Here is a 24,213-nt window from a genome sequence, read left to right as displayed (position 1 = left end):
TTTGTATTACTACTGTCCTGGAAGCAGCCATGCAAAATCTTGGCTATATCCTTTCCAACTAACTTCCCTGGCTCCTACCTCTTTAAATACTTATTTGTATTTAAACCCAATGTCATGGGTCCGATAGATGAGACCAGTAGAAATTCAAACAAATTTGGCTCTCAATTTTTAAGAATTCCTTGACAGTGTACTTTTCTATGATCCACAGATTTATATATCTACTAAATATAAGAGTTAACATAAATGAGATCAGTGCTTTTTTTGTAAAAAAAAAAAAAAAAAGGTGCCGGAACTCCGTTCTGGGAATTCTATGACAAAAAAAGCCCTGAATGAGAGAATAGCAAATATATAGAAACTCAAAAAGTACGATTTTGAATCTCATGTGAGGCTTGATTATAAATCTGAATTCTCCAGACCTATATTGGGAACTGAATATGAAACAGTCAAAAAAACATACTATTGGACACTGATGAACTGGTCAAGGGGAGATAGGGAAATGGGGCAAAGTGTAACCTTTGCACGAAAATACTCAGATCTACCTTTACTTTCACTGCATCCACTTAACATTCATAAAAGAACTTATCACTATATTCATAGACTTGCTTAGGAAGAAACTCACTGAAGTTTCTTCAGTGTAGGCAAGACAAAACCCATGTGTGCTAATATACAGATCTACTTCTTGTGAAATACAGCATCAAATATGCATCTTTTCCAAGATTGCAATTCTAGGGCTTTTTTATCATCTTTTTGAATAAATGGAAATTTGGACAGTGTGTTCCCCGTCTCGAAATTGGGTATTGATTGTTCAATTTTTTTAATCGTAGTTTCATCTGGCCTTGCCTTATCAGCTTCAACTTTTATGCAAAGGTCATAAAAGCCACATTTTACTAGTGATGAGTTACCTTGCAGTCTATACTGCTAATTTTTAATGAGCACAAAATAAGAGATTGGGAGACCCTGGTTTTGTAGTAAACCAAGTCCCTGCTTTAATTTATTTTAAAGAGAACATTAAATTGCTTCAATGTATGTTCTGCACTCTAAGAAAATAAGTGACGTAACTGTTGGAATGTAAGATAGCAGAACAACAACCAGTTTGTTTTGGTAGAGAGAGGTGTCAAACTGCTGGCCCATGGACTGATTGCATCATGAGGAGGTGCGCCTACCCCAGCTCCGCCAATGCGAAAAATGTCATGACACGTCACGTGATGTGGCAAGTTTGACACCCGTGCTCTACAACCAAAAAATATTTGATTAAGCATAGACATATGCCATGATTCACCTATCATAGATTGAGATTTTAAAATGCTAGGCGATTTTTTTTACCTTATACAAAGCTTATAGGCATACGTTTTCCAGAATGGGTATGTTTATTTTTTAATTAAAATTCATTATTTTTAGGAGCTAGATTTTGTGTGTGTATGGTTTTCTGCTGTTTGTGAGAGGAAAATGACCTAAGTCACATTGAATTACATTTCTAAGCTGTGTTTGTAAATTCTTCAGGGTGCTTGTTGAAAGTTAATATAGCTGTAACACAGTGGTTCTCAACCTTTTTAATGCCACGACCCCAACCGGTTGTAAGTCGAGGACTACTCAACCGGTCATAAGTCGAGGACTACTCAACTGGTGCAGCACCATTTGCAGAATGGGACTTTTGGCGGGCTCAGCAGGGCAGAGACAGCCTGGACAATTCCTATTGGCTTTTGAAAGCCAATAGAATTAGACTCTATTCAAGAGAGTCTATTCTATTGGCTTTCAAAAGCTAATAGAATAAAAGAGAGTAGCACAGCTAAGGAAAAGGGGAAAGAAATGGCAGACTGCGTTGTTTGCCAACCCCCGTGAAATGGTCGTTCGACCCCAAATGGGGTCCCGACCCACAGGTTGAGAACCACTGCTGTAACATTTTACGAGTTTTGCCTCTGAGTGTTTCTGGTGCTTGAAGCTTTCTTTTGTCCTTTTTGAACAGTAAGCTCCTGTCTTTTCAGGGTAATATGATCAGCATGTGTTGCATGAAAAATAGCCATTTGTAATATATACATGCTCCTTGTTGAATGAAGATTTCATTTTTGATAACACTGTGTCATGGTTCCGACAGATGAAACCCTTCAAATGAACTTTGAGGCACTGTTTTCCTTAAAGAATCTTTTATTTGAGAAACAAGTATCGGCACTACATAGTTGAACCCAAAAACTAAATTCCCTTCCCCCTGATACAAGGTAACAAAGTGCAATTCCCACCCCCAATAAACTGTCATAAATCACATTCCCCAATTAGCTTAAAATGTGGGCTTTCTCCTTAGCTCCACGGCCCGCCAAACCATTCTCAGCTTGTTCTTGGGTTCCCACCACAGAGTTATGGCTAGCTGAGCTTATATTGCAACCCCCCCCCGCCTCTGCTGCACCTAATTTCTAAAGTAAGAAAAAGCATGTTAAAGGAATAGAGAAAACGGCTGCATTTTCATCAGTTATCAAAGTGGGAACATCCAATGTTAGCAGTGTTGACTTCTGGCCCCCCTTACAAAAAAGACAAATCCTGTAATTCAAACAAAGTTATAGGTTAGGGGTTGCCCCTTAGTTTATTAGGGTGTTTCTCATACAATCTATTAATGACTCTGTCGGCTTTTACATCACTAGATTTTACCCATGTGGCTTCATACAATGGATATCCTTTCCATTGCACTAAGTACTGTAACTTTCCCTTAAAAATTCTAGAATCAAGAATACATTTCACTTCATAATGAGTCTGTCCAGGTGCTTTCTTGGGGGGAGGGGTCATAAAGTGGAACCCCGGAAAGATTTCAGTAGGCTACAATGGAACACAGGGTGGACTTTCCCTAGGAGTCTGGGAAGTTTTAATTCTACCATGACTGGGTTAATGATTCTCACTATGGGGAAGGGGCCCATGTACTTCGGTCCTAACTTCTTACTAGGCAACTTAAGTCGTAAATATTTTGTGGATAAATAGACTTTTCCCCCAACTTGGAATGATCTTTGGGGACCCCTTTTTTATCAGCTTGCTTTATATACATCTCAGAAGCCTTTTTCAGGGCAATTTTAGTGTTTTTCCATCCCATACTGCCCACCTTCTCTCACAATTGGTGAACTTTTTGAGGTGTAGGCACAGGGCTATAGGACTCCATCATGGTTCTTTTGCAATAGTACAGCTCTGATGGCCACATCGCTGGCATCAGCTTGAATCACAAAGGGTTTCCCAGGACAAGGATGCTTTAGGAGTGGTTCAAATGCAAATAGTCTTTTTAAATTCTCAAAAGCAGTTTGACAGTTCATAGTCCATACTAGCTGCTGGCCAGGTCGTGGCTTCCCCCTTTTTTACCTGTTTTCAGTAAGTCTGTGAGGGGTAAAGCAATTTCAACAAAGGAAATAGTATGAACTATCGGTAAAAGTTGGCAAATCCCAGAAAGCTCTGAAGCTGCTTACGAGTCTTTGGGGGTTGCCATTCTATTACGGCTTTCACTTTAGCTGGGTCCATTTCAATGCCCTCACTGGAAATTCTGTAGCCAAAATAATTTAGTCGTGTCCGATGGAACTCACACTTTAACAAAAAGTTTGGCATTCAACAGTTTCTTTCGCACTTCTCACACTAGTTTTATGTGGTCAGTCATATTTGTGCTGTATATCAGGATATCATCAAGATACACAAAAACTCCTTTGTATAAATGGTCATGTATTACCTGGTTGATTAGCTGCATGAAGACAGCTGGAGCCCCCTGTAGTCCAGACTGCATGACTTTAAATTGATAGCTCCATATGGGACAGTTAAAAGCAGTTTTCCATTCATCTTCTTTTAGTCTTACTCAGTAATATGCCTCTCTCAGGTCCAATTTAGTGAAGATACTCCCCTTCACCAGGTGGGTTAGTAAGTCCTTCAGGAGGGGGAGGGGGTACTTGTTTTCTACGCTCACAGCGTTTAACCTTTTATAGTCCATGCAGAGATGAAGCGACCCATCTTTTTTCTCTTTAAATAGCACCGGAGCTCCCACCTGAGATTTGGCCCATTCAATAAATCCTCTCGCTAGGTTCCTGTTCACATACACCTGCATTTCCTCCATTTTGAGGGGGGTCATAGCATACATCCTTGGCCATGGGAATTTAGCTCCCGGTAACAGTTCAATGGAGCAATCATTGGGCTGTTGGGGAGGTAGGATGTTGCATTCTTTCTCACTAAACACCTTTGCTAGGTCCCGGTATTCACTGGGAATGGTGGCTCACCTGGTTGAGGCAGGGTGGCTATCTTTGCTAGCTCAGTAGTCAGCCTAAACTCTCCAGTAACATTGGCTGAATTAAGGGGGGCTTGGGCCCTATAGGTAGTCTCACAGTCCTCATCCCTTTCTCCCACCAAATAAATTGTTTCCATTTGTCCAACCAGGCTAGCCCTAGAATCACAACCTCAGTCATCTTCAGAGCCACCATAAAGCGAATGAACTCCTGGTGTTCACCTATTTCTAAGCATATTGGCTTCTTATAATGAGCTAGCTCAACATCCAATCTTAACTGCTGCCTGGTACCACTCTTGCAATAGATTGGGGACAGCTCAATAGACACAGGCTTGGAAAAGGTGATCGTCTAGTCCATCCTTGAAGTGGTGCACTAGGGACTGTTCAGGCCACCTTTCTATTTGACCTGCTATGTTACGAGCAGGTCTGCCCTCTTGTATTATCTTATGTATTTGTGTTTCCACTTTAAGAGCTATGGATGGGTCCTCAAACCTGGTTCTTAGTCCAAGGAAGAAGAAGGGGAGGTTCCCCAACTCAGGCGCCTGCTCGTTATACAAATTGTTTAGCCACTGGGTCAGCGTCAAACATCACTCTGAGGGGTGGCGCCATTATGGATCATTGTCCCCCCCAGTGTGGCTGCATTTCCAGTGGTTGTTGGCCTCCCTGTTGTGGCTGTTGCATTCCCAGGGGAAGCTGACCTCCCAATGGAGGTTGTGGCATCCCCAATTGCTGCAGGCCCCCCATCGGTTTCTGCACATTCAGGGGCTATTGCCAACCCCACTGCTGCTGCACTCCCAATGGCTGCTGACCTCCCAAGGGTGGCAGCTGTGGCATCCCCAGCTGCTGCAGGCCTCCCATTGGTCCCGGTGTGGTTGCTGTGGCATCCCAGTTGCTGCAGGCCCCCCAGCAGTTGCTGCATATTCAGGGGCTGTTGTCAGTCCCAACTGTTGCTGCGCTCCCATCGGTGGCTGCAGCATCCCCAGTTCATACAGGCTTCCCAATGGTTGTTGCACATTCAGGGGCTGGTACCATCCCACTGCTGTGGTACCCCCACCTGCTGCTGACCTCCCAGTGGCAGTGGCTGTGGCATCCCCAATGGTTGCAGGGGCCCCAACTGCTGCAGTGCTCTCACCTGTTGTTGCCCGGCCAACAGATTGCACAGCTGTTGCATTATGTCATGTTGAATGCTCACATCGGAGTCTTCCCCCTGTGTAGACTTTGGGCTTGAGTGGTGCCAATGTAGAAGCTCTGGGCTGTGTGACCGATAGCAGCAATGGTCAGGGCTTTCACCGTACCTGTGGCGATCTGGCCTTCTAGAAGAAATGACAATGTCTTGGGCCACCGTGTTCAGAGCGGTGGCTGGGACTGTCCCTCCTTGCAGAGCTGGAGGTTAATGTTGGCGACTTTGAAGACAGGGAAGCCGCTTGTGCTCCATAGGCGGGGCTGGGCTTCTTTTGGGCATGGATTGGCATCTGCTCTGCCGATCGTCGTGATCAGTTGCATGGGAAGAGTGAGAGGGTTGCTCCCCACTCTTCATCTCTAGCCCCTTGAACCTTTCCACCAACTTCTCCACCGATTGGCTATGGGCTGCAGACAGGTACTTCCATTCTTCAGAGTCCTCAGTAGTTATCGATTTCTTGACTCTCAAGCACCTCGGGGAGTGTGATTCTAGAGAGATTCCTTCTTGTAAAGCAACTTCGGACACTTTTGAAGAACTTGCTTTTGGCAGGGTCGTCTCGAGGGGTTTGGAGTCTTCACTGGGCAGGATCCACTCTGAAGATCAGATCAGCTCCTGTATTTTGGGTCTCGCCCCCAGCTGTAAGGCCTGGGAAGATTCCTTCTCCACTGGTGCGCTGGCTTGCGCTCCTCCACTGAGACGGCAGCCACAGCCATGGTGCTGGATACAGGCATTTCTTCCTTCTCCATGTTGATATCTTCCCCAATTCTTTGTCAGCTTGTCCCTCAACTTAGGGACAGTGACTGGAGCTCAGGAGCCCAATGTGGTTAAGATAGAAAATGCTAGTTTTGGGATTAATGTCATGATTCCGATAGATTAACCCCTTCAAAGAACTTTGAGGCATTGTTTTCCTTAAGGAATCTTTTATTCAGGAAACAAAGTATCGGCACTACATAGTTGAGCCCAAAAACTAAATTCCCTTCCCCCTGATACAAAGTAACAAACTGCAATTCCCACCCCCAATAAACTGTCATAAATCACATTCCCCTATTATCTTAAAGCGCGGGCTTTTTATGGGGAATAGAAATATAATGAAATGAGGTTAATACTACAGTCTGGATAAATCGGAAAACCATGAAAACTGTTAAAATTTCACATCTGAAAGAGTATTGATGAAATTATAAGAAAATAATTCTCTGCTTTAAAAGTTGGGGAAAAAATAGCTACTAATATCTAGTGGCGATTAAAGCATAAAACTATAGCTGCATTGATTTGAAATTGGCAAGATGCCCAGAATAGAGAACAACTTGTTCCTTTGAACTTCAGTGACTTCTAAATAAACAGAAAGCAGCTGGGAACAAAGGAAAGAAAATATACTGGGCTATCTACTACAGAGTGAGAACTATATTTATTTAGAAACTGTTGACCTTCTGGGATTATAAATACACTGAGCTGCAGTTTTCAAGCTCAAGAACTGTTTGCAGAAAAAGAAAAACCTTGACTTTTGGCTAATCTTCTAAGGGGGTTGTTACTGGAAAGCTTTCAGGTGGTTAAATTCTGGACTGAAATCTTGGTTGATTGATAATTGTAAGACCCCTGAACAGAAGAACTGATACAAAATACTGCTTTCAATGGTGCTTTGATAATTGGAAACGTACTGGAGTATAAAAACCATATATAAAGATAAGAACTAGGTAAGATTTTATTGTTTGGATTTTAAGTGGCTGTTTTGACAAGGCTAATCAAAGAGACTATGGTACCCGTGAAAAACTATCTGGGGGGGGGAGACAAAATGGATGTTGTACATCTATCTAAAAGTGACAGGAAACAACACCTAATACTCCCTCCTGAAAATCTCATCCTGGAATATCAGAGTTCTGCAGGAGCAATGACTCAAGACAAAGCAAACACATTTCAGGAGAAAATGTATGCAATGCTGTGACAGATTCAAATGACAATTGTTTCAAATCATGAGGAGATCAAAAACAACTTTGATGATATAAATGAGCATATCTCCAACTTAAACTTACAATTAAAAAACTCAAATATGACAATAAAGAATGAAGAAACAAATCAGATAATAGAACACAGACCAGAGGAAAGTGATTTAAATATGGAAGCTACAAATGAAGAGAACTGCAACTTAATACAAACAAAAGAAAATCTGCAAGACTTTACTACAACAAAGGAAATAAAAAAGATGTTTTATCTTCCAGGACTTCAAAACAAACTTGAGGACAAGAAAGAAGATCTAACAAAATGAATTAAAAAGCTGTCAGGAAAATCATTAAAGTTGGGAGACAAAAAATGAATATCCTACTTAATTTGTCTTTTTTATCCCCAACAATATCTACAAAAATGCAGCAAAAATCCCCTCGCAAGCTGAACATACTGAATTGGAAAGCGACCTGGCAAAAGAAGAGGGCTAGAGTCAGATTTAAGAGACTTGATTCGACTTACCAGATGGAGTACTATATGATTAAACACTTGTTTGAAAACGGTTAAAAGAACAGATAAAGTTTAGATATAAAGGGGATTTACAGTAAGAGGAATAAAATATATAAGTAGTATAATATTTTTCACAATACATGAAATGTAAAAATATTGGGATGGTGTATGTGAATGAAAAGTTTGGATATTTAAAAATAATTAATATTGAGAAAATTATGACTGATAAGAGCGGTTTGAATACAGTGGGGAAATTAAGCTTAAATAAGAATTTTGAAAACAAGACACATAATGACTTAATAAGATGACTTTTATAAATACAATTGAAATATAACCGATTAAAAAAGATATTATATGTTGATGTTATTGTTCGTTGTACAAATACTAGAAAAATGTTTATCCTCAACCTTGTATATATCAAAAATATTAAGAATTATATTTGTTTAATGCAGACAAAAGGAGAATACTACTGGAAGAAAAGAAATCAAGGAAATATATCATTGACTAACATTAATTATATAAATTAATGATTATTGATTGTTTTTAAATATATGAACTCAGACAACACAGTTTGCTAAACACTAGGGATTATTATTGTAAAAAATCAATAAAATATAATACAAAAAAAAGATTGTTCACCAACATGCTAAACAAATCACATATGCAGTCCATAAGCAAACTATAATCACAATTCAACATTTATAGCTGTTGTTTTACTTTGACAGTACTCCTGTTGCTATTAATCAGCCGTATTTCCACATGACAGTGTTTCAAACTTTATTACAGTAAATATTTATCTAAATAATTTTTATGTAGCTGGCAGGAAGTTGAAACAATGGCTTTCTAAAATATTTCAAAAAGATAAAGTAAATTCCATATAGACCTAGTTTTTTAACTTCTGTCTTTACTGACTTATACTTAACTTTAGAAAATGTCTAATTTATTGCTCTTGTTTGGTAAGTAGCTATAAGTAGAATTACTTTACTGTTTCAGCTTCTTTCCTAAACTTACAGTATCTCTCTAGCCTCCTCTAATCAAAGAGCAAAGGTATCTTCTTTCTGAGATTCAGAGGTATTTCTACTTAAGTTTAATTCTTTGATGATGATCAAATATACTTTGATCATCTAATATCTTCATTCAAATAATCAGAATTCAATTCAATATTCCAAAGTATGCACATGCATTTTATCTTCCCTTCACATACGCAAATCAATTAGGAATTGAAACTTCACCATATTCCCACAATGGGAATTGTGTCTTCAGGAAAGCAACTAAGGCAGCATTTCTTATTATGTTTTTTTTAAAAAAATAACTGTTTTCATCTCATTTGAATGTAAAAGAAAGACCTGACTGATTCAATATAAAGGGAGGGACAAAGCAGTACAAAAACTGCTTTCAATTAAATGAAACTCATACATATTTCAGTATCTCAGATATGATCCTGTAAATGTTCTTACTGCCATCACTATTGGTTTTTTAAATAATAACATTTATATCAATTTATATCAATATCAAATAACATTTTAACAATTACTTTTATCTCACATTCATTCTTTCATGTGTTTCTTTTTTGCTATTTATTTTATTGTGTACTTAGGGAAATTTTGAAAATGGATCCTTTATCTTTTATAATTTCTTTAAATTTTGGGTCTGAACCAATTTAGTTCATAGATTTAAAAAAACAAAGTATAATTCCAGAAATACTATGCATCCCATTTTGTATTAAAGTAAAACTTCCACTACCCTGTCATCTATATATTGAAGGAGACTTTATTTGGAAGAATCCTTGAGATATAAGTCTATTTATATCTTGATTTATAAGGCCTGAGCGTATGGATTTTTTTTCATTGAATAATCTGATTGTCAAAATTGTATTATATAATATATTAATCTTGCACATAGTATCCTAAGAATTTCAGATGTAAGAGATAATAGTTTATCTATTATGGCTGCACTTCTGGTTACAAATATATTCAAAAACTGCTAACTCTGCAGATGCCAGGAAAATGGCTGAATGAGACTAAGTAATAATCTATGATATGTAGGTGCTTTTTTATGCTAGTATAGGAATATAGATACCCACTTCTAATAGTGGCTGCCCCTTTCAAATTGGATGCTTAAGTTTGCTTTTTAAAAATTGTATTCCCATTGTGTCAGGGATTTTAAAAGAAGGAAAGTCCCTCTGTTAGTGTCAACATCCCTTTATAAGCATTGTTCACTTTTGAGTGTGAGTGGGTGGGGATTTGTTTTTACATAACTCCCAAGATTTTGTAAAATATTTTCATTTCTTCTCTTCTACATGATCTTTTTTATGTTATATTTATATTAGTATTTTTTGTTTCTAATTTAAATTTTTCAACTGATTTTAGTATAGTTTATTGCAATGATTTAAAGGAAGAAAAAGGAACATATCAATGTCTACAGATCTAGAAATTTATTTAATGAAATAAAATATGCTGTGCATAATTTTGTTCAAGTGGCCTCATTTAGTTCACATGAAAAGGAAATAACAATTCTGTTATTTGTGTGAAGTAATTGAAGTATCATGTCACAAAATGGATTCTATATAACCTTAATCTTTGATAATAGTTTTCTGAAAGCCAGTTTTATTACAAAAAGTACATTTGTTTTATTATGGAATGCTGTAAGGTTAGGCATAATTGAATAATAGAAATATATTTACTAACTTACCCTACTTACTGATGCTCAAATAATTCATCATTTAATAATTCCCCCATCCCTCCCTTTTTCCAGATCATCTGATAAAGAGTACTCAGAAGACTCTCTGAGAGAACTCAGGAGGACTTGGGAGGACTACAGTTCAGGAAACAAGTGGAAAGTATCTGCAAAGACCTTCTATGTAGGACAGGCCACAGTTGCATTACAGTGGAGCCGAGGTAGATCTGGGACATTGCCCAATGATTACAGATATTCACAGGAAAATGTAAATGAGAAAAGCAAAGATTATGGTGCTTTGCCTCTTGCTATTTCTGGACTACAAATATCAGATAAGAATCAGCACTTTTTAACACATATCAAAGCAGAAGAAAATTTACAGGGGAATTCTAAGAATAAGAAACATGGCTCTTTTCCTCAGAGGCTACCCGCACCCAAACGAGATAAGAAACATGAGCGACAGGATAGCTTTTCAGCTTCACTTGCTTCAGAATCTTTGCTGACAGTGCTCAACAGATCAGCCCAAACTTCCCCTGCTGCTACCAATATAGTAGTAGACAGCTCGTCACCTTCTCAGGTTTCTGCAAAAAATTATGGAAAATTTGTAAGTGCAGAGCTACCAGAGACTGGGAAGTTGGCATCCACAGAAAATGTTTTTCAGCATTTAGAACAAAAAAGACATCTCAAATCTGAACCTCCCCTTCCTTCAGCTTATTGTTACCATCTAAAATCTAGAATGGAAACATCAAGATCCCCTTCACCACAGTTTGCTCCACCAAAGCTGACTGATAAGCCACCTGTGGCTGCTCAGGATGAAAATTTCACAAGGTAAGCCACCTTACACAAACGGTTAAACATTTGTCACGTTTTATTGTTGGATTTTTTTCACCAGTTTAATATTAAGGTTTCCAGCCACTGTCCCTACATGATTTTAGCAGTTTAATGTTAAGCTTCCTAGACAGTTTTAGAACCAGATTATTTTACCTCAGCAAAAATTATATACAATTTATTTATTTCTGCTTTTAAACTGAATTCAGTGCAACATGCTTAAATTACAAGTGAATCTCATTAACAGTTCTTGAAAATAAAGATAGTCATCCAATGACTCTATGACTAATTAAAGAATAGTCCCCTTTTCAGGTGCCCTGCCATTCTGGTGGAGGGGGGAGGAGAATGCTTTTGGGAAGCATTCTTTGCATACTTTCGTTTTGCTGTAATGCTGTAGTGCTTTGGAATTAGGGAAGGGGATCATCTTTGGAGACAGCAGGACTCCCTCCAGCTGATTCCAGCCTGACTCCAAGGCCACTGCACCTTGAAGATGACCTGATATCTGTCATGTGCTTTGGTGTTCTCAAAACAATCTTGCGGCACTATATTGACTGCCAGTGGACTGGTCAAGGGAGTTTCAAAGTGGTTTCAAAGTAGGAAGAATAGCTTGGTATTTTGCATGAGAATGTTAGATTCTGCTTGACTTTGCTGCAAACACTGTCTTTCAGTAAAAGTTCTTTTGATTAACCACATGGAATCAAGAGTCGTACTTTCCTGAGAGGGCCAGTTGAGGCAAGTCCTTACATTAAGCGGAATCTGCAATAGTGGTCAACATGGAGAAGCACCCACCTCTACCATGGGGACCATGCAATGTCTGCAAAAGGCAGCAACCAAGAGGAAGCTGAGTGCTGGGGGGAAGCCTCTGCCAAGGCTAACCTCGGGGCAGACCTCTCTGGCTGGATGGAAGAGGTTGCTAGCCTAGGAGATTCATCAAAATCCAGGTGATTCATTGGTGTTGGGAAAAAGGATGACTGGGAAGGGAGAACTAAAAAAGTGACTCTCATCTGAGCCGAGACACCTGACGACGCAAGTGGCGAATGGAGCTGGAAGAGCTTAAAATTGAAAAAGAAGAAAGTGGCAAAGTCAATCACACCAACTTCCTCATGAAGTAAGCCATGCGCACCATGATGGAAGCATTCCAAAGCCTCAAGGCACACGAGATCCTAGCCAGGCAACTTCTGGGAAAACTCATCAAACCCGAGAGGAGGAGGATGGCAGGGTAGCTTCACCACTAGACACCATTGCAGGGGTCTCAGCAACACCAGCCAGAGCAGCTGCAATTTTGGAAGCAGTGCAGGGTGGGGTCATGCCAGAACCACTGCACTGGGAGGTGCTGGAGTTACAAACCCACAAAGAAGAAAAGCCCCATTGCTGTGTGTGAACTTTGACAGGGACTCCCAGCAGCTGATATTCTTCCTGGCCTATGTGCTAACCTACATTCAGGAGTACAGGCCAGATATCCCTACCGAAAGTGCCAAGATGAGGTGTGTTACATTATCTTTGGAAGAAGCAGCTTCCCATTGGATGGTAACCCTCCACAACGCGAATGCTCCTGATTTGAGGAACTGTGATTGTTTTATGACCGTGCTCCATCATCAGTTTGTGGACCCTTTCACTGATAAAAAAAGCCAGAGACCACATCAAAACCGTAAGGCAAGGGCATGGAGCAGTAGCAGAATACACCAAAGAGTTCCGTGACCTGGCTTATTGATTTGATTGGCTAGAAGACATCAGCTGTTTTAAAGAATGATGACCTATACAATGCTTGTGTGGTGAGAGGACCCCCTGCAACCCTGTACAGCTAAAGAGGTGGAAAATGACCAAGCCCACAAGAAACACCAAGCGGTGAGGTCCTGGAAGAAATCCCCTCTAGAGATAAGAGAAACGGCAAAACCTCAACCTTCACAAGCCAGATCAAGGCTTGCTTAAAATATGGCCAAGAGGGTCATCAAGCCACTGAATGCAAAATGGGCTGTCCAGCCAAGAATGCCAGCCCAAACCCCACAGGGAAACCCTCTAAGGTGCAAACACGGGCCAAAGAAATGGCGCTGAAAGGAGTGAAGGTTGTGGAGTTCACTCCCTCACCTAAAAGAGCAGAGGGAACTCTGACCCCACCAGAGGATGGCCAGGGGTTCACAGATACTGACTCAGATGACGACCCCCTGGTAAATGACCCAATCATGCTAGTGATGGTCTGTATAAAACTGAGCTTCCCTGGGTCCAGGTTGAAGGCTAACCTCAGAGCCCTATTAGATTTGGGTTGCACCAGATGCTTAGTAAATCCAGCACTGGTCGAGAAGCTGGAAATTTGAGACGATTAAAAGTCCCAGTGGCATTTTGTCAAGTGGACAGTTCGGTCACAAGGGGCATCCCAGCCACTTCTGCCACCAAACCCATAAGAATACAAATGGGGCTCATTCAAAAATTATGAGCTTCATAGTAGCACCTGGAATGGAGAGAGCCCTAATTCTCAGGCTAGCTTGTCTAAAAAAGTGGAACCCTTATGTGAACTGGAGAAACAGACTACTAAAGTTTCAAATAAACTGTTCCTACCAAACTCGAAAGGAACCTATTAAGCCAACTACCCCAAAGTGCGAATTAGGGGCAATCATGCAAAGGAAGGACCTTCCTGTCATTCTCAAAAAGTATTGAGATCTCCGAGAGGTGTTTAGCGAGAAGAGTTTGGATGAATTTCCCTCTCATAGATCTACTGATTGTACTATAGAAATCCTGCCCATTGCCAAATTGCCAAAGCTGAAGCTATACTCAATGACCTCCAGAGAGCTAGAAGAATTTTGGTTATTCATTGATTAAAAACCTAGCCCAGGGCTTCATTCAACCAGCGCGGCCACTGGTGATGGCCCCAGTCCTGATCTGGGGAGAAAAAATGGGGCCCTTCGTCTATGCGTGGACTATAGAGGGTTAAATGCAGTGTGTGTGGAGAATGTTCCTAGCTCTGATGAAAGATATGCTGGCCCACTTTGCCAAATTCTTTACTAAACTGGATTTGCAGAAGGCATATTACGGCATGAGAATCAGAGAGGGAGGATGAATGGTAATGAACCTCTGGAACGCTTTCCTATCTGCTACTGTGTAGCAAGCAAACCACACACAAATGCAATAGGTTAGAATGCTCTCTATGGAGCAATGGTAGAAGGTCACCAGCAGTTTTTCATTCAGTTGTTGTTTCCTGAGAAGTCTCAAAAAATATAATCTCTGCTGGGCCTTCTTAACCAATGCTATAATATGAGCACTCCAGGTCAGGTCCTCCTTTATGGTAACACCCAGAAATCTAAAGCTTGCCACCCGCTCCACACAGTCCCTGCTGATGATCAGGGGCTGAATGTCTGATCTATTCCTCCTGTAATCTACTATAAACTCCTTGGTCTTAGTTGTGTTGAGAATCAAATTACTGTCTCTGCACCACAAGAGCAACCGCTCCACCTCATTCCAGTAGGCAGACTCATCCCCCTTGGAGATAAACCCCACCACTGTTGTATCATCCACAGATTTAACAATAATATTGCTGGGATGAATGGGAGTGCAGTCATACATGTAGAGGGTGTAAAGTAGAGGGCTCAACATACAGCTGAAGAGATATAGTTGCCTAATCTAACCCTCTGAGAGGGCCAGACAGGAAGTTCATAATCCAAAGGCAGATTGAATGTGAAAGTCCGAGATTGACAAGTTTAGACACCAGTGTGTATGGAAGAATTGTGTTAAATGCAGAGCTAAAATCCACAAAGAGCATCTTTACATAAGTCCCCTGCTGCTCCAGATGAGTCAGAGCAATATGGAGAGTGATGGCTATGGCCTCCTCTGTGGATCTTTTTGCTCTGTATGCAAATTGGTGACTGTCAATTGTGTATAGGAGGCAGGACACAGTGTGCCTGTGGACCAGTTTTTCAAAACACTTCATGATAATAGGGGTGAGTGCTACTGGTCTGTAATCACTGAGACTGTTAATAAAGGACTTCTTTGGTAATGGAACAATGATGGAAGTCTTCAGACAGGATGGAATAGTGGACTGGGATAGAGACTGATTAAAAATCTTGGTAAAGACCCCAGCCAACTGGTCTGCACAGTATTTAAGCACCTGGCCAGAAATGCCATCAGGTCTAGCAGCCATCCTCGAGTTCACAGCTCTCAAGGTACTCCTCACCTCATGCTTCTCTACGGTGAGGGGAGGGCTGCAGTGGACTAGTGCCTGTAACACAGCTGCCTCTGATGACTTCACTTTGAAGCAGGCAAAGAAATGATTCGTCTCCTCTGCCAATGAAATATCCCTGTCAACAGGAGTGATGTTATTGGGTCTATAGTTGGTGATTTGTTGGATCCCCTGCCACACCTGCCTCGCATCATTATTATGAAAATAATCTTCAATCTTCCTCTTATAATCTGCCTTAGACTGCTGAATGCATCTCTTCAGACTAGCTCTGGCAGCACTATATTTTTCCCCATCACCAGACCTAAAGGCATTGTTTCTGTCATGCATGCATATATGTATGTATGTATGCCGCAATACAATTGCTCCAAAGTGCAAGTAGTCAAGCCAGTGCTTCAATCCCATCAACTTGCTGCTCAGGTGACCACCCGAGCCCAGGGAAGGGAAAAAAAACTCCAGTACCAAAAGACGTGACCTTAGCCCTAAAAACAGCCCTAAAGAATAATAAATAGTTCCAGAATTAGGGAGGGAGATCATCTTCGGACACGGAATGGACTCCCTCCCAGCTGGTTCCAGCCTGACTCCAAGGCCACTGCACCTTGAAAATGACCCATTCTCAAAACAATTTTGTGGCACTGTTTGGACTGATCAGGGGGGTTGGGTTTCAGTAAAAGTTCTTTTAATTAACCACATGGAGTCAAGAGTCGTACTTTCCTGAGAGGGCCAGTTGGGGCAGGTCCTTACACATACGTTGTGATTGCATGTTCCCTTATTATCCTAAAACTGAATTTTCCGTTGAATATTTTGTGTATCACACATACAGCCATATTAATAAAATCCAAAGAAAACAGAATGCATATATCCAGTCTTACATATACTATTACAAACATTATTTGGATGTTTTCAAGCAGAGGTTCATACCTTTCTCACCATGGAAATCTGAGAGTTATTTTTATGAATGGTTGAAAATCGCTATCAATCGCTAGCAAAACAATGTTAATCTCTACATCTAACTTCTCTAAGTGAACAACTATATTTTTAGGATAGAAGATGAGGGAATCCTGTATTACAATGACAGTTCTTCGAACTTCATTTTATTGCCAACAGAACAGGACTTCCTAAAACAAAGACAGACTTAGAACTGCCGGTTTCTAAACATTTCTGTTCCCTTGGTAGCCAGATTAGCATAAAATACATAATATACAGCATATAATACAACAATTTCTTTCCTATTATGGCCAAAAATAGAGGATATTTAACATCAAAAACAATTAAAACAACTGCTAAGAAAAGTAGCTTTTCACTGGTACAAGTTAGCAGGATTTTATATGAAGGTATAGAGCCCCTGTTGTGCTGCCCTTCAAAGTCTTGCACACTGAATTTTAATTTGTGAATAATACAAATGGGCCATATTATTCATACTTTGTAAAGCCAATAAAGAAAATAGATATATCCAAGATGACCCAAGTCAAAATCCCCAATATATTCAGTCCAGCTGTCCCGGCACCCCTGCAGTCATGTAATCACAATCGGGGCACTTGGCAACCGACTTGCATTTACAATGGTTGTAGTATCCTGTGGACACATGATCACCATTTGCGACCTTTCTGGCAGGCTTCCCACAAGCAAGTCAATGGGGAGGGTGGCAAGGAAGGTTGCAAGTTGCTCCTGCCACCTCTTTTTTTCCTGAAAAGCTTGAACTCAACAGTATGAGATCCCAGGGACCTTGTACTACATAGTTTACACATGGCTACAGCATGCCCAGCCATGTTTATGCCAGGCTGCAGCAATCATTCCTCCTTGCCCAGCCATACTCATTAACTGTGTATCCTACTGCACTCATAGCAGCCAACTCTGCATATGGCCACACTCCTGCTGCACCTTGGCAGCCACTCCTTGCCTTTCCATTGGTATCTGTTGGCCTGTTTTCAAGATGCCAGAAACTCACTCCTTCCTGCCAGCTTTTTCATTGACTTTGCTTGTGGAAGCTGTCAAGAAGTTACAAATCACAGTCATGTGAGGTCTTTGCTTAATGACCTTGCTTAACAACAGCAATGGGGGCTGTCTGGATTGCTTTTGCTAAGCAATGGGATCACATGATGTTATTCTTTATGACTGCGTCATAATCCCAATTATGGGCTTTAAGTAAGGACTATGTATAATAAATGCCTTAAGTGAAGAATCTTCATTAGTCATTAGCTACAAATTTACCAAATGTTATGTCTCATGTGCCAATTCAAGTTTCATACTGATTTATAAATTGCTGTTCAATTATTTCACCAGTATATAATAAACCTAGCTTAAATTTTAGAAAACTTTGTTATAAACAATGAGAACCTTGTTTAGATTACAATAGTAATTTGCACATTATTGGAAAAAATTGTCACTGAACAGAGTAGATGTTTCTTCATATCAATATATGTGGGTTCAGTCAGTACATTTAGGCTTAATTTTTTGTTCACCTTTTTTAAAAGGAAAAAGCATGTTAAGTATCTTTAAAATTTCAGTTAAGTGCAGTTCTTTGTACATTTTATAACTTTAGTAACAATGGCTAGTGCTCAGTAGAAATAAGGATACTTGAAATATACATGGGTATGTGAAAAATGTTACTCATTCCTAAATTTATAAATAGGCTATTATTAATCTATATTTACATCAGTCAACAGAATGTTTACATAATACATGTAATATGCTATTTTAATTTTTTTCCAAAGAATTGAAAGAGTGATGGATAACAATACAACAGTAAAAATGGTTCCAATCAAGATTGTACATTCTGAGAGCCATTCAGAGAAGGCAAGCAGGCAGAATCTTGGCACTAGAATAGAGTCTCCTACTTTACGAAGCGGCTTTAAAAAAGACCAAATCAAGACACTTAGCACTTCTGAACAGTCCTATTCACGTTTTTGTGCTTATACAAGACCAGGTGTGGAAACTGACCTTGAGAACAAATCAAGCCTGTCTTCTTTGCAATCTGTTGAAAGTTTTGGGAGGAACATAAAGGAAAGTGACATATCCACCCATGCAGTTAATTGTGTGAGAGCCAAAGAAAGGACAATTGAGGACTGGAAATCAGAAGAATTAGCTAGAGAAATAGTGGATAAGAATAAATCATTAGCAGAAATTTTGGACCCAAATGTGAAAATAAAAACCACAATGGATTTAATGGAGGGAATCTTTCCCAAAGATGAATATTTCTTAGAACAAGCTCAACATCGCAGAAAATTTCTTTTAAAGGTTTCAGCAGCCAAAACTGAAGAGGAAAAGTAAGTACATATTTGTCCAACACAAATTAATGCTTTTATCTTTTTTTTAATCTTATATATGCACACATTCTATTTTAAGTTTTGTTTTATTAAAATATGTTATATAATCAAGACAAACTTAGCGAACATTCTTCCAATTCACACCCAGTTTTGGTTGGGATTTAGATTCTATTTTTTTTTAATATATTTTATTGATTTTTTAACATAGTCACTTTAATATTTGGTAAGCGGCATGTTGTCTGGGTTTACATTTAAAAACAATCCATAACAATTATTAGAGTTTTACAGCTTTCCAGTGCAAAATTAAGCCCAAAAAGTAAGCACGCATTCAAAATGAACAGGAGGAATAGTTTAGAAAAACGTTATCTATAAAATATATATAAACATGATACATACAATTTCATTCAGCTCTGGGGAACATGGTAGAGAACAACAAGTAACTCAGGAGATCAGGACACAGGGAGAGACTAAGACACGCCCAGACCTAGGCTGGATCACATGCTTCACACAACCAATACTGTACTGTGTCTTAATCAAAACAGTTCTCATTGGCTGGTTTGTTGCTATGGCTATTCCAGTTCATAAATTCTTAGACAATGACACTCCTCCTTTTATGACTGGAATAGACATAAAACCAAATAATTTAATACTCTACTCATGGTGTACTCCACCCAATGGCTTGGTCATTACATCTGAAGAACATTGTCATCTGAAGAACAATGAAGCAAGCGAATTAGTTTACTTTTGATGGCTTCTCTGACATTACAATACTTAATGTCCACATGCTTGCTTCTACTTTTCACTCTGTCACCTGTTGTCATTTTAATGCAAGCAGCATTATTTTTAAATACTGTTACAGCTTCTTTAACTTCTATGTTTAAATCCTTTAACAACTGTACATACCAGGTTACCGCTGAATAAAGTTCAGACAGGGCAATAAATTCTGCCTCCACAGTAGAAATAGCTACAGTTGTTTATTTTCTGGATTTCTATCCAATCAAAGTCCCTCCAAATAATATCACAAACCCAGAATTGGACTTTCTGGTTTGCACATCATTGGCACAATCACTGTCACCATAACATTTTAACTTTAATACTTCAGAGACCTGTATTTGAAAACCCAAATTTACAGTTCCCTTCAAATACCTGAGAATTCTCTTCACACCCATCCTGTGTAACTGCGTTGGTGCGGCAGTAAAGCGACTTAAGATGCTTACTGCACAAACTATGTCTGGTCTGGACCACTGTGACAAATATAATAGGCTTCCTATTACTGACTGATATATCTCCTGATCACAGGTTTCACTTTTGTCCTCACCCAAAGTGTTGTGAAAATCTATGGTCATAGGTGTTCGAGCAGAATTACAATCCTTCATGTTGTATTTCTCCAACAGCTGTTCAATTTTCCTTCTTTGACTGAGAACGTAGCCACCTTTCTCAGTTTTTTGTATCTCTACACCAAGATAGTTTTGTATTTCACCCAGACTTTTCAAATCAAATGTTTTTGCCAACTGATTAGCAAATTCCTTGACCTGTGCTAGATCCTTTGCAATGAAGCAAAGATCATCCACAAATGCTAATAATTGGCAATCCCCACCATGGAACCTTGCAGTATATATGCAATCATCAGCCTTACAACTCTTGAACCCAAGACCCTTCAATGCCACATCTAAACAGATGTTCCAGTTTCTGGCTGATTGCTTCAGCCCATAAATGGCCTTGTTCAGTTTATACACAGTGCCAGTTTTTTACTTTCATACCCTGGTGCTTGAACCATGTAAATTTCTTCCTCCAACTCTGCATTGAGGAATGCTGTAGTTATATCAAAGTGCCAAATTTTATGCCCACGTGCCATTGCCAATGCTAGTGCCAACCTTATAGTTTCACATTTTACTGTTGGAGCAAATACCTCATCATAGTGCACATTTTTCTTCTGCGAAAACCCCTGTGCCACTAATCTTGCCTTATATTGGACTTCATTGTTGGGTAACACTTTCTTTTTGTATAGCAATTTACAGCTTTGTAAGGTGAACACTTTATGTTCATCCATGGGTTTCATTTTTTTATCCATGACCTCTTTCCACTTCAATTGCTCCACTTTGGGTAGTGCCAATACTTCCTGATAGTTTCTTGGCTCATACCACACATTACACATCTTTACTTTCCCAGTAGAATACCTGTCAGGTGGAATTCCTTTGTTCCATCGCTCTGACCTGCATGGCATTGACTGCTCTTGACTGTCAGCCCTTTCCTGCTTCATATCACCATCTTTTTTGACTCCTTTTCTTGTCTTTTTTTAGCTTCTCCTCCCTGAATGCTGACACCATCACTAAGTGAGTCACCATCACTAAGTGGATCATCCCCAGAATTGGCATCAATTCTGCCCCAATTCTGTTCTGCAAAGCTAGCAGATCTGGAAATTACTATTCTTCTGCTCCCAACACTAAAGCGATAGCTTTTTGAGCTAAGCTCATAGTCCATAAACCTGAGCTTTCTAGCCTTTAGTTCCCCTTTTTTCCTAACTGCCTTTGGAATATGCCCCCTTGTATAGCTTCCAAACACCCTTAAATGTGCTAGAGATGGCTTTCTTTCATATAGCACAGCATATGGAGTATCATTTATAGAGAACTCCACAGCCTATTGACCAAATAATTGGCAGTCAACATGGCTTCGCCCAATACGACTTGCTTAGACCAGAATCCTCCAGCAGTGAGCCTTTCATGGTCTGCAAGACTTCATTCTGTCTTTCAGCCACGCCATTCTCAACTGCTGTGTACGGATTTGTACATACACAAACAGCTGGCATACCTGTTGCCTATATCTTCTTTCTGCGAAGCTCACCAATTGCTTGAACTTCTGCAGCACCTCTGGTTTGCTCTTTAGCAAATAACAGAAACCAAAACTGCTATGGTCATCTACAATGATCAGCGCATATCTGGTTCCTCCCATTGGTCCTACTAAATCTACATGTGCCAGCTCTAGAACCCTTGTTGTCTGCCTTGTGCTCTTCTTGCTCACGGGGAATACCTTAGATTTCAATGATTTACATACTGCACAGTCTAGGTATGCCTTGAACCCTTTTAAGGTTAATCCCTCTGCAAACTCTGGCATCCTTTGCAACACTCTGAAGCTGGCATGGCCAAGCTTTCTGTGCAAGAGATGAATGCATGAATCATGCTGTACCACATTACCAAATGTTTGTGCACATTGACTCTTTTGTGCCCACAACACATAAAGATTATCCTGTTTTATGCTCTGTGCACTTACATTTCCATTTCTTTTTATGAGACATTTCCCATTTACAAATGTGGTCTCAAATCCTTGTTTGTCAAGACTGGAGACACTCAGTAATTTATGCTCCATTTCAGGCACACTTAATACATATTAAACCTTTCCTCCAGACATGGAATCAGCACACTGCCTTTCCCCATGACTTTTGCCTTCTAGCCATTTGCTAAGGCCACTGCATCTCCTCCAGTTGAATCCAATCTGGAAAACAACTTAGAATTATTAACAATTGTTTGACTAGCCCCACTGTCTAGTAACCATTTATCTCTGCTATTACAATAGCTAACTTTTGCAACAGCAGCTTGTCCATGTGCTGTTGTTCTTGCTTGTAAACAGTCTTTCTTTAAATGAGTTTCAGCCCCACAAATGAAGCATTTCTTTTTCTCCTGTTCTTTCCTCTTGGTAATTCTCTGCTGAGATGTAATCTGATCTCTGCAGACAGTGGGTCTGGTGCTTTGCTCTCTCTGCTCCTTGGACCCCCACCTCAGGAATTTCTCCTCGTAACTTCATCCAAAATGGTGTTTCTGTTCTTCTGAAATCAAACAGGCTTTAAGCCCTTCCATACTTAATTCCTGTTCTGGTCTGCATTCATTCTGGCTTTGATGGATGCAACCAGGCTGCAGATCAGTGTCACCCTCCCACGAGCACCTCCAGCCTCACAGCCACAAGGCTTTTCTTTCACAGGGACAGCCCCCGCCTGCCCACATGAGATAGCAAGACGGTGGCAACATAGCAGTACTGGCAACCTCTCCCCCTCCCATCACCCCTTCCTGAGTGTGGAGGAAGGAAAGAGATAAGAAGGCGAAGCAAGGAATGGAGGGAGGAAGGGAGGGAGAGTGGGAGGGAGGGAAAAAAGAGAGGGAGGAACGGAAGGAGGAAGGAATGGAGAGTGGGAGGAAGGAATGGAGGAACAGAGAGGGAAAAAAGGGAAGGGGGAATGGAGGGAGGGAGGAATGGAAGAAGGAAGGAATGGAGAGAAGAAGGAATGGAGGGTGGGAGAGAGAGAAAAAGAAGGAAGGAAGGAAGGAAGGAAGGAAGGAAGGAAGGAAGGAAGGAAGGAAGGAAGGAAGGAAGGAGAGGCAACTTGGTTGGAGATGCCCCAGATCGTGCAGTTCTGCTTCAATTCTGGATCCACTGAGACTTGGGCTCAAAGGAGAAAGCAATTTTGTGTTCTCTTTTGTCACAGGCAGGACTTTATTGGCAATCCAAGTTAACACGGGTATTCTTGAACTGTGAACTCTTAGGAAACTATCCCTTCCTTGTATGTTGCAAACAGCCATTTCTAGTGGGGAAAATAGGACAAAGTAGAGTAGGGGAAAATATTTTTCTTTGCTATATTTCCAGTCTGAATTAGACCATGGCAGGGTCCCTGCAGGAGAGCTCTTTTAATGATTATGTATTAATAGAAAAGCAACTAACTTATCTCTGTTCCTAAATGCTAAAGCTGTTGCACATAAAAAACAGAGAAGCTCTGATCAACTATCACAGCTACCATTTTGACAGTTCTGCTATACTGTTGTTTGTGGATGCCCCCACTAAATGCAAGCATGGGATAAACTGAGCCTGGTTTGTTCTCAGTCTTTTAAGTGGCCACAGACGACTAGCAAAAGTGGCATTTGATCACAAGGCAAGGAGGCATCAAGAAATGTTTCCCCTTTTGCATTTGAGCATCCAAGAAGGGACAGGAAAGGAGAAAGGGAAAGAGGAGAGACAAACAAAAAGAAGGAAAGAGGGGAAGGAAGAAGAAGGAAAGGAGAATGAAGAGGGAAGGAAAAAGAAGAAAGGGGGGAAGGAAGGAAGGCAGGAAGGTAGGGAGGTTATAATGAGAGGGAGGAAGGGTCTGAGGAAAGTCCTGCCTTAGCACTTGGCCACGAGCAGCCCTGCTACCCTTTCGCCATCCCCTTGTCCCCTTCTCCTGACCTCTTCTGGTGGTCTCCCATCCTATTGCTGAGGATGCTTTGGTTACAAAGCAGGGTCTCCTCACATGGAGATGGAGTGGGCTTCCCTCTGACCCACACATTTTGCCATTCTGCAACACCATGAGCAGCTTGGCCAAGGAGAGCGAGCACAGCAGCAGCAGCCTCAAGAAAGAGGTAAGTGCAGCTGGGTGCCCCCTTGGGGAAGTGGGGCTAGG

The 24,213-nt window shown here is 40.5% G+C and overlaps 1 protein-coding gene across 1 annotated transcript in view; it reads left to right on the top strand.

Annotated features, from left to right (window-relative positions):
• The window catches only part of LOC120314877 (protein Shroom2-like), a 306,437-nt gene that overhangs the window by 259,306 nt on the left and 22,918 nt on the right, over window positions 1–24,213 (top strand). The window contains 2 exon segments of the mRNA XM_039358413.1: window positions 10,611–11,360; window positions 18,240–18,791. Coding sequence (XP_039214347.1) covers window positions 10,611–11,360; window positions 18,240–18,791 — 1,302 coding nt within the window.

This window comes from Crotalus tigris, unplaced genomic scaffold (genome assembly GCF_016545835.1).
Source record: "Crotalus tigris isolate CLP2741 ecotype Arizona unplaced genomic scaffold, ASM1654583v1 scf7180000019016.1132606, whole genome shotgun sequence".
Classification (NCBI taxonomy): Eukaryota; Metazoa; Chordata; class Lepidosauria; order Squamata; family Viperidae; genus Crotalus; species Crotalus tigris.
Note: the sequence above shows the minus strand (reverse complement) of the source record. Positions and strands in the feature narration are given on the sequence as shown.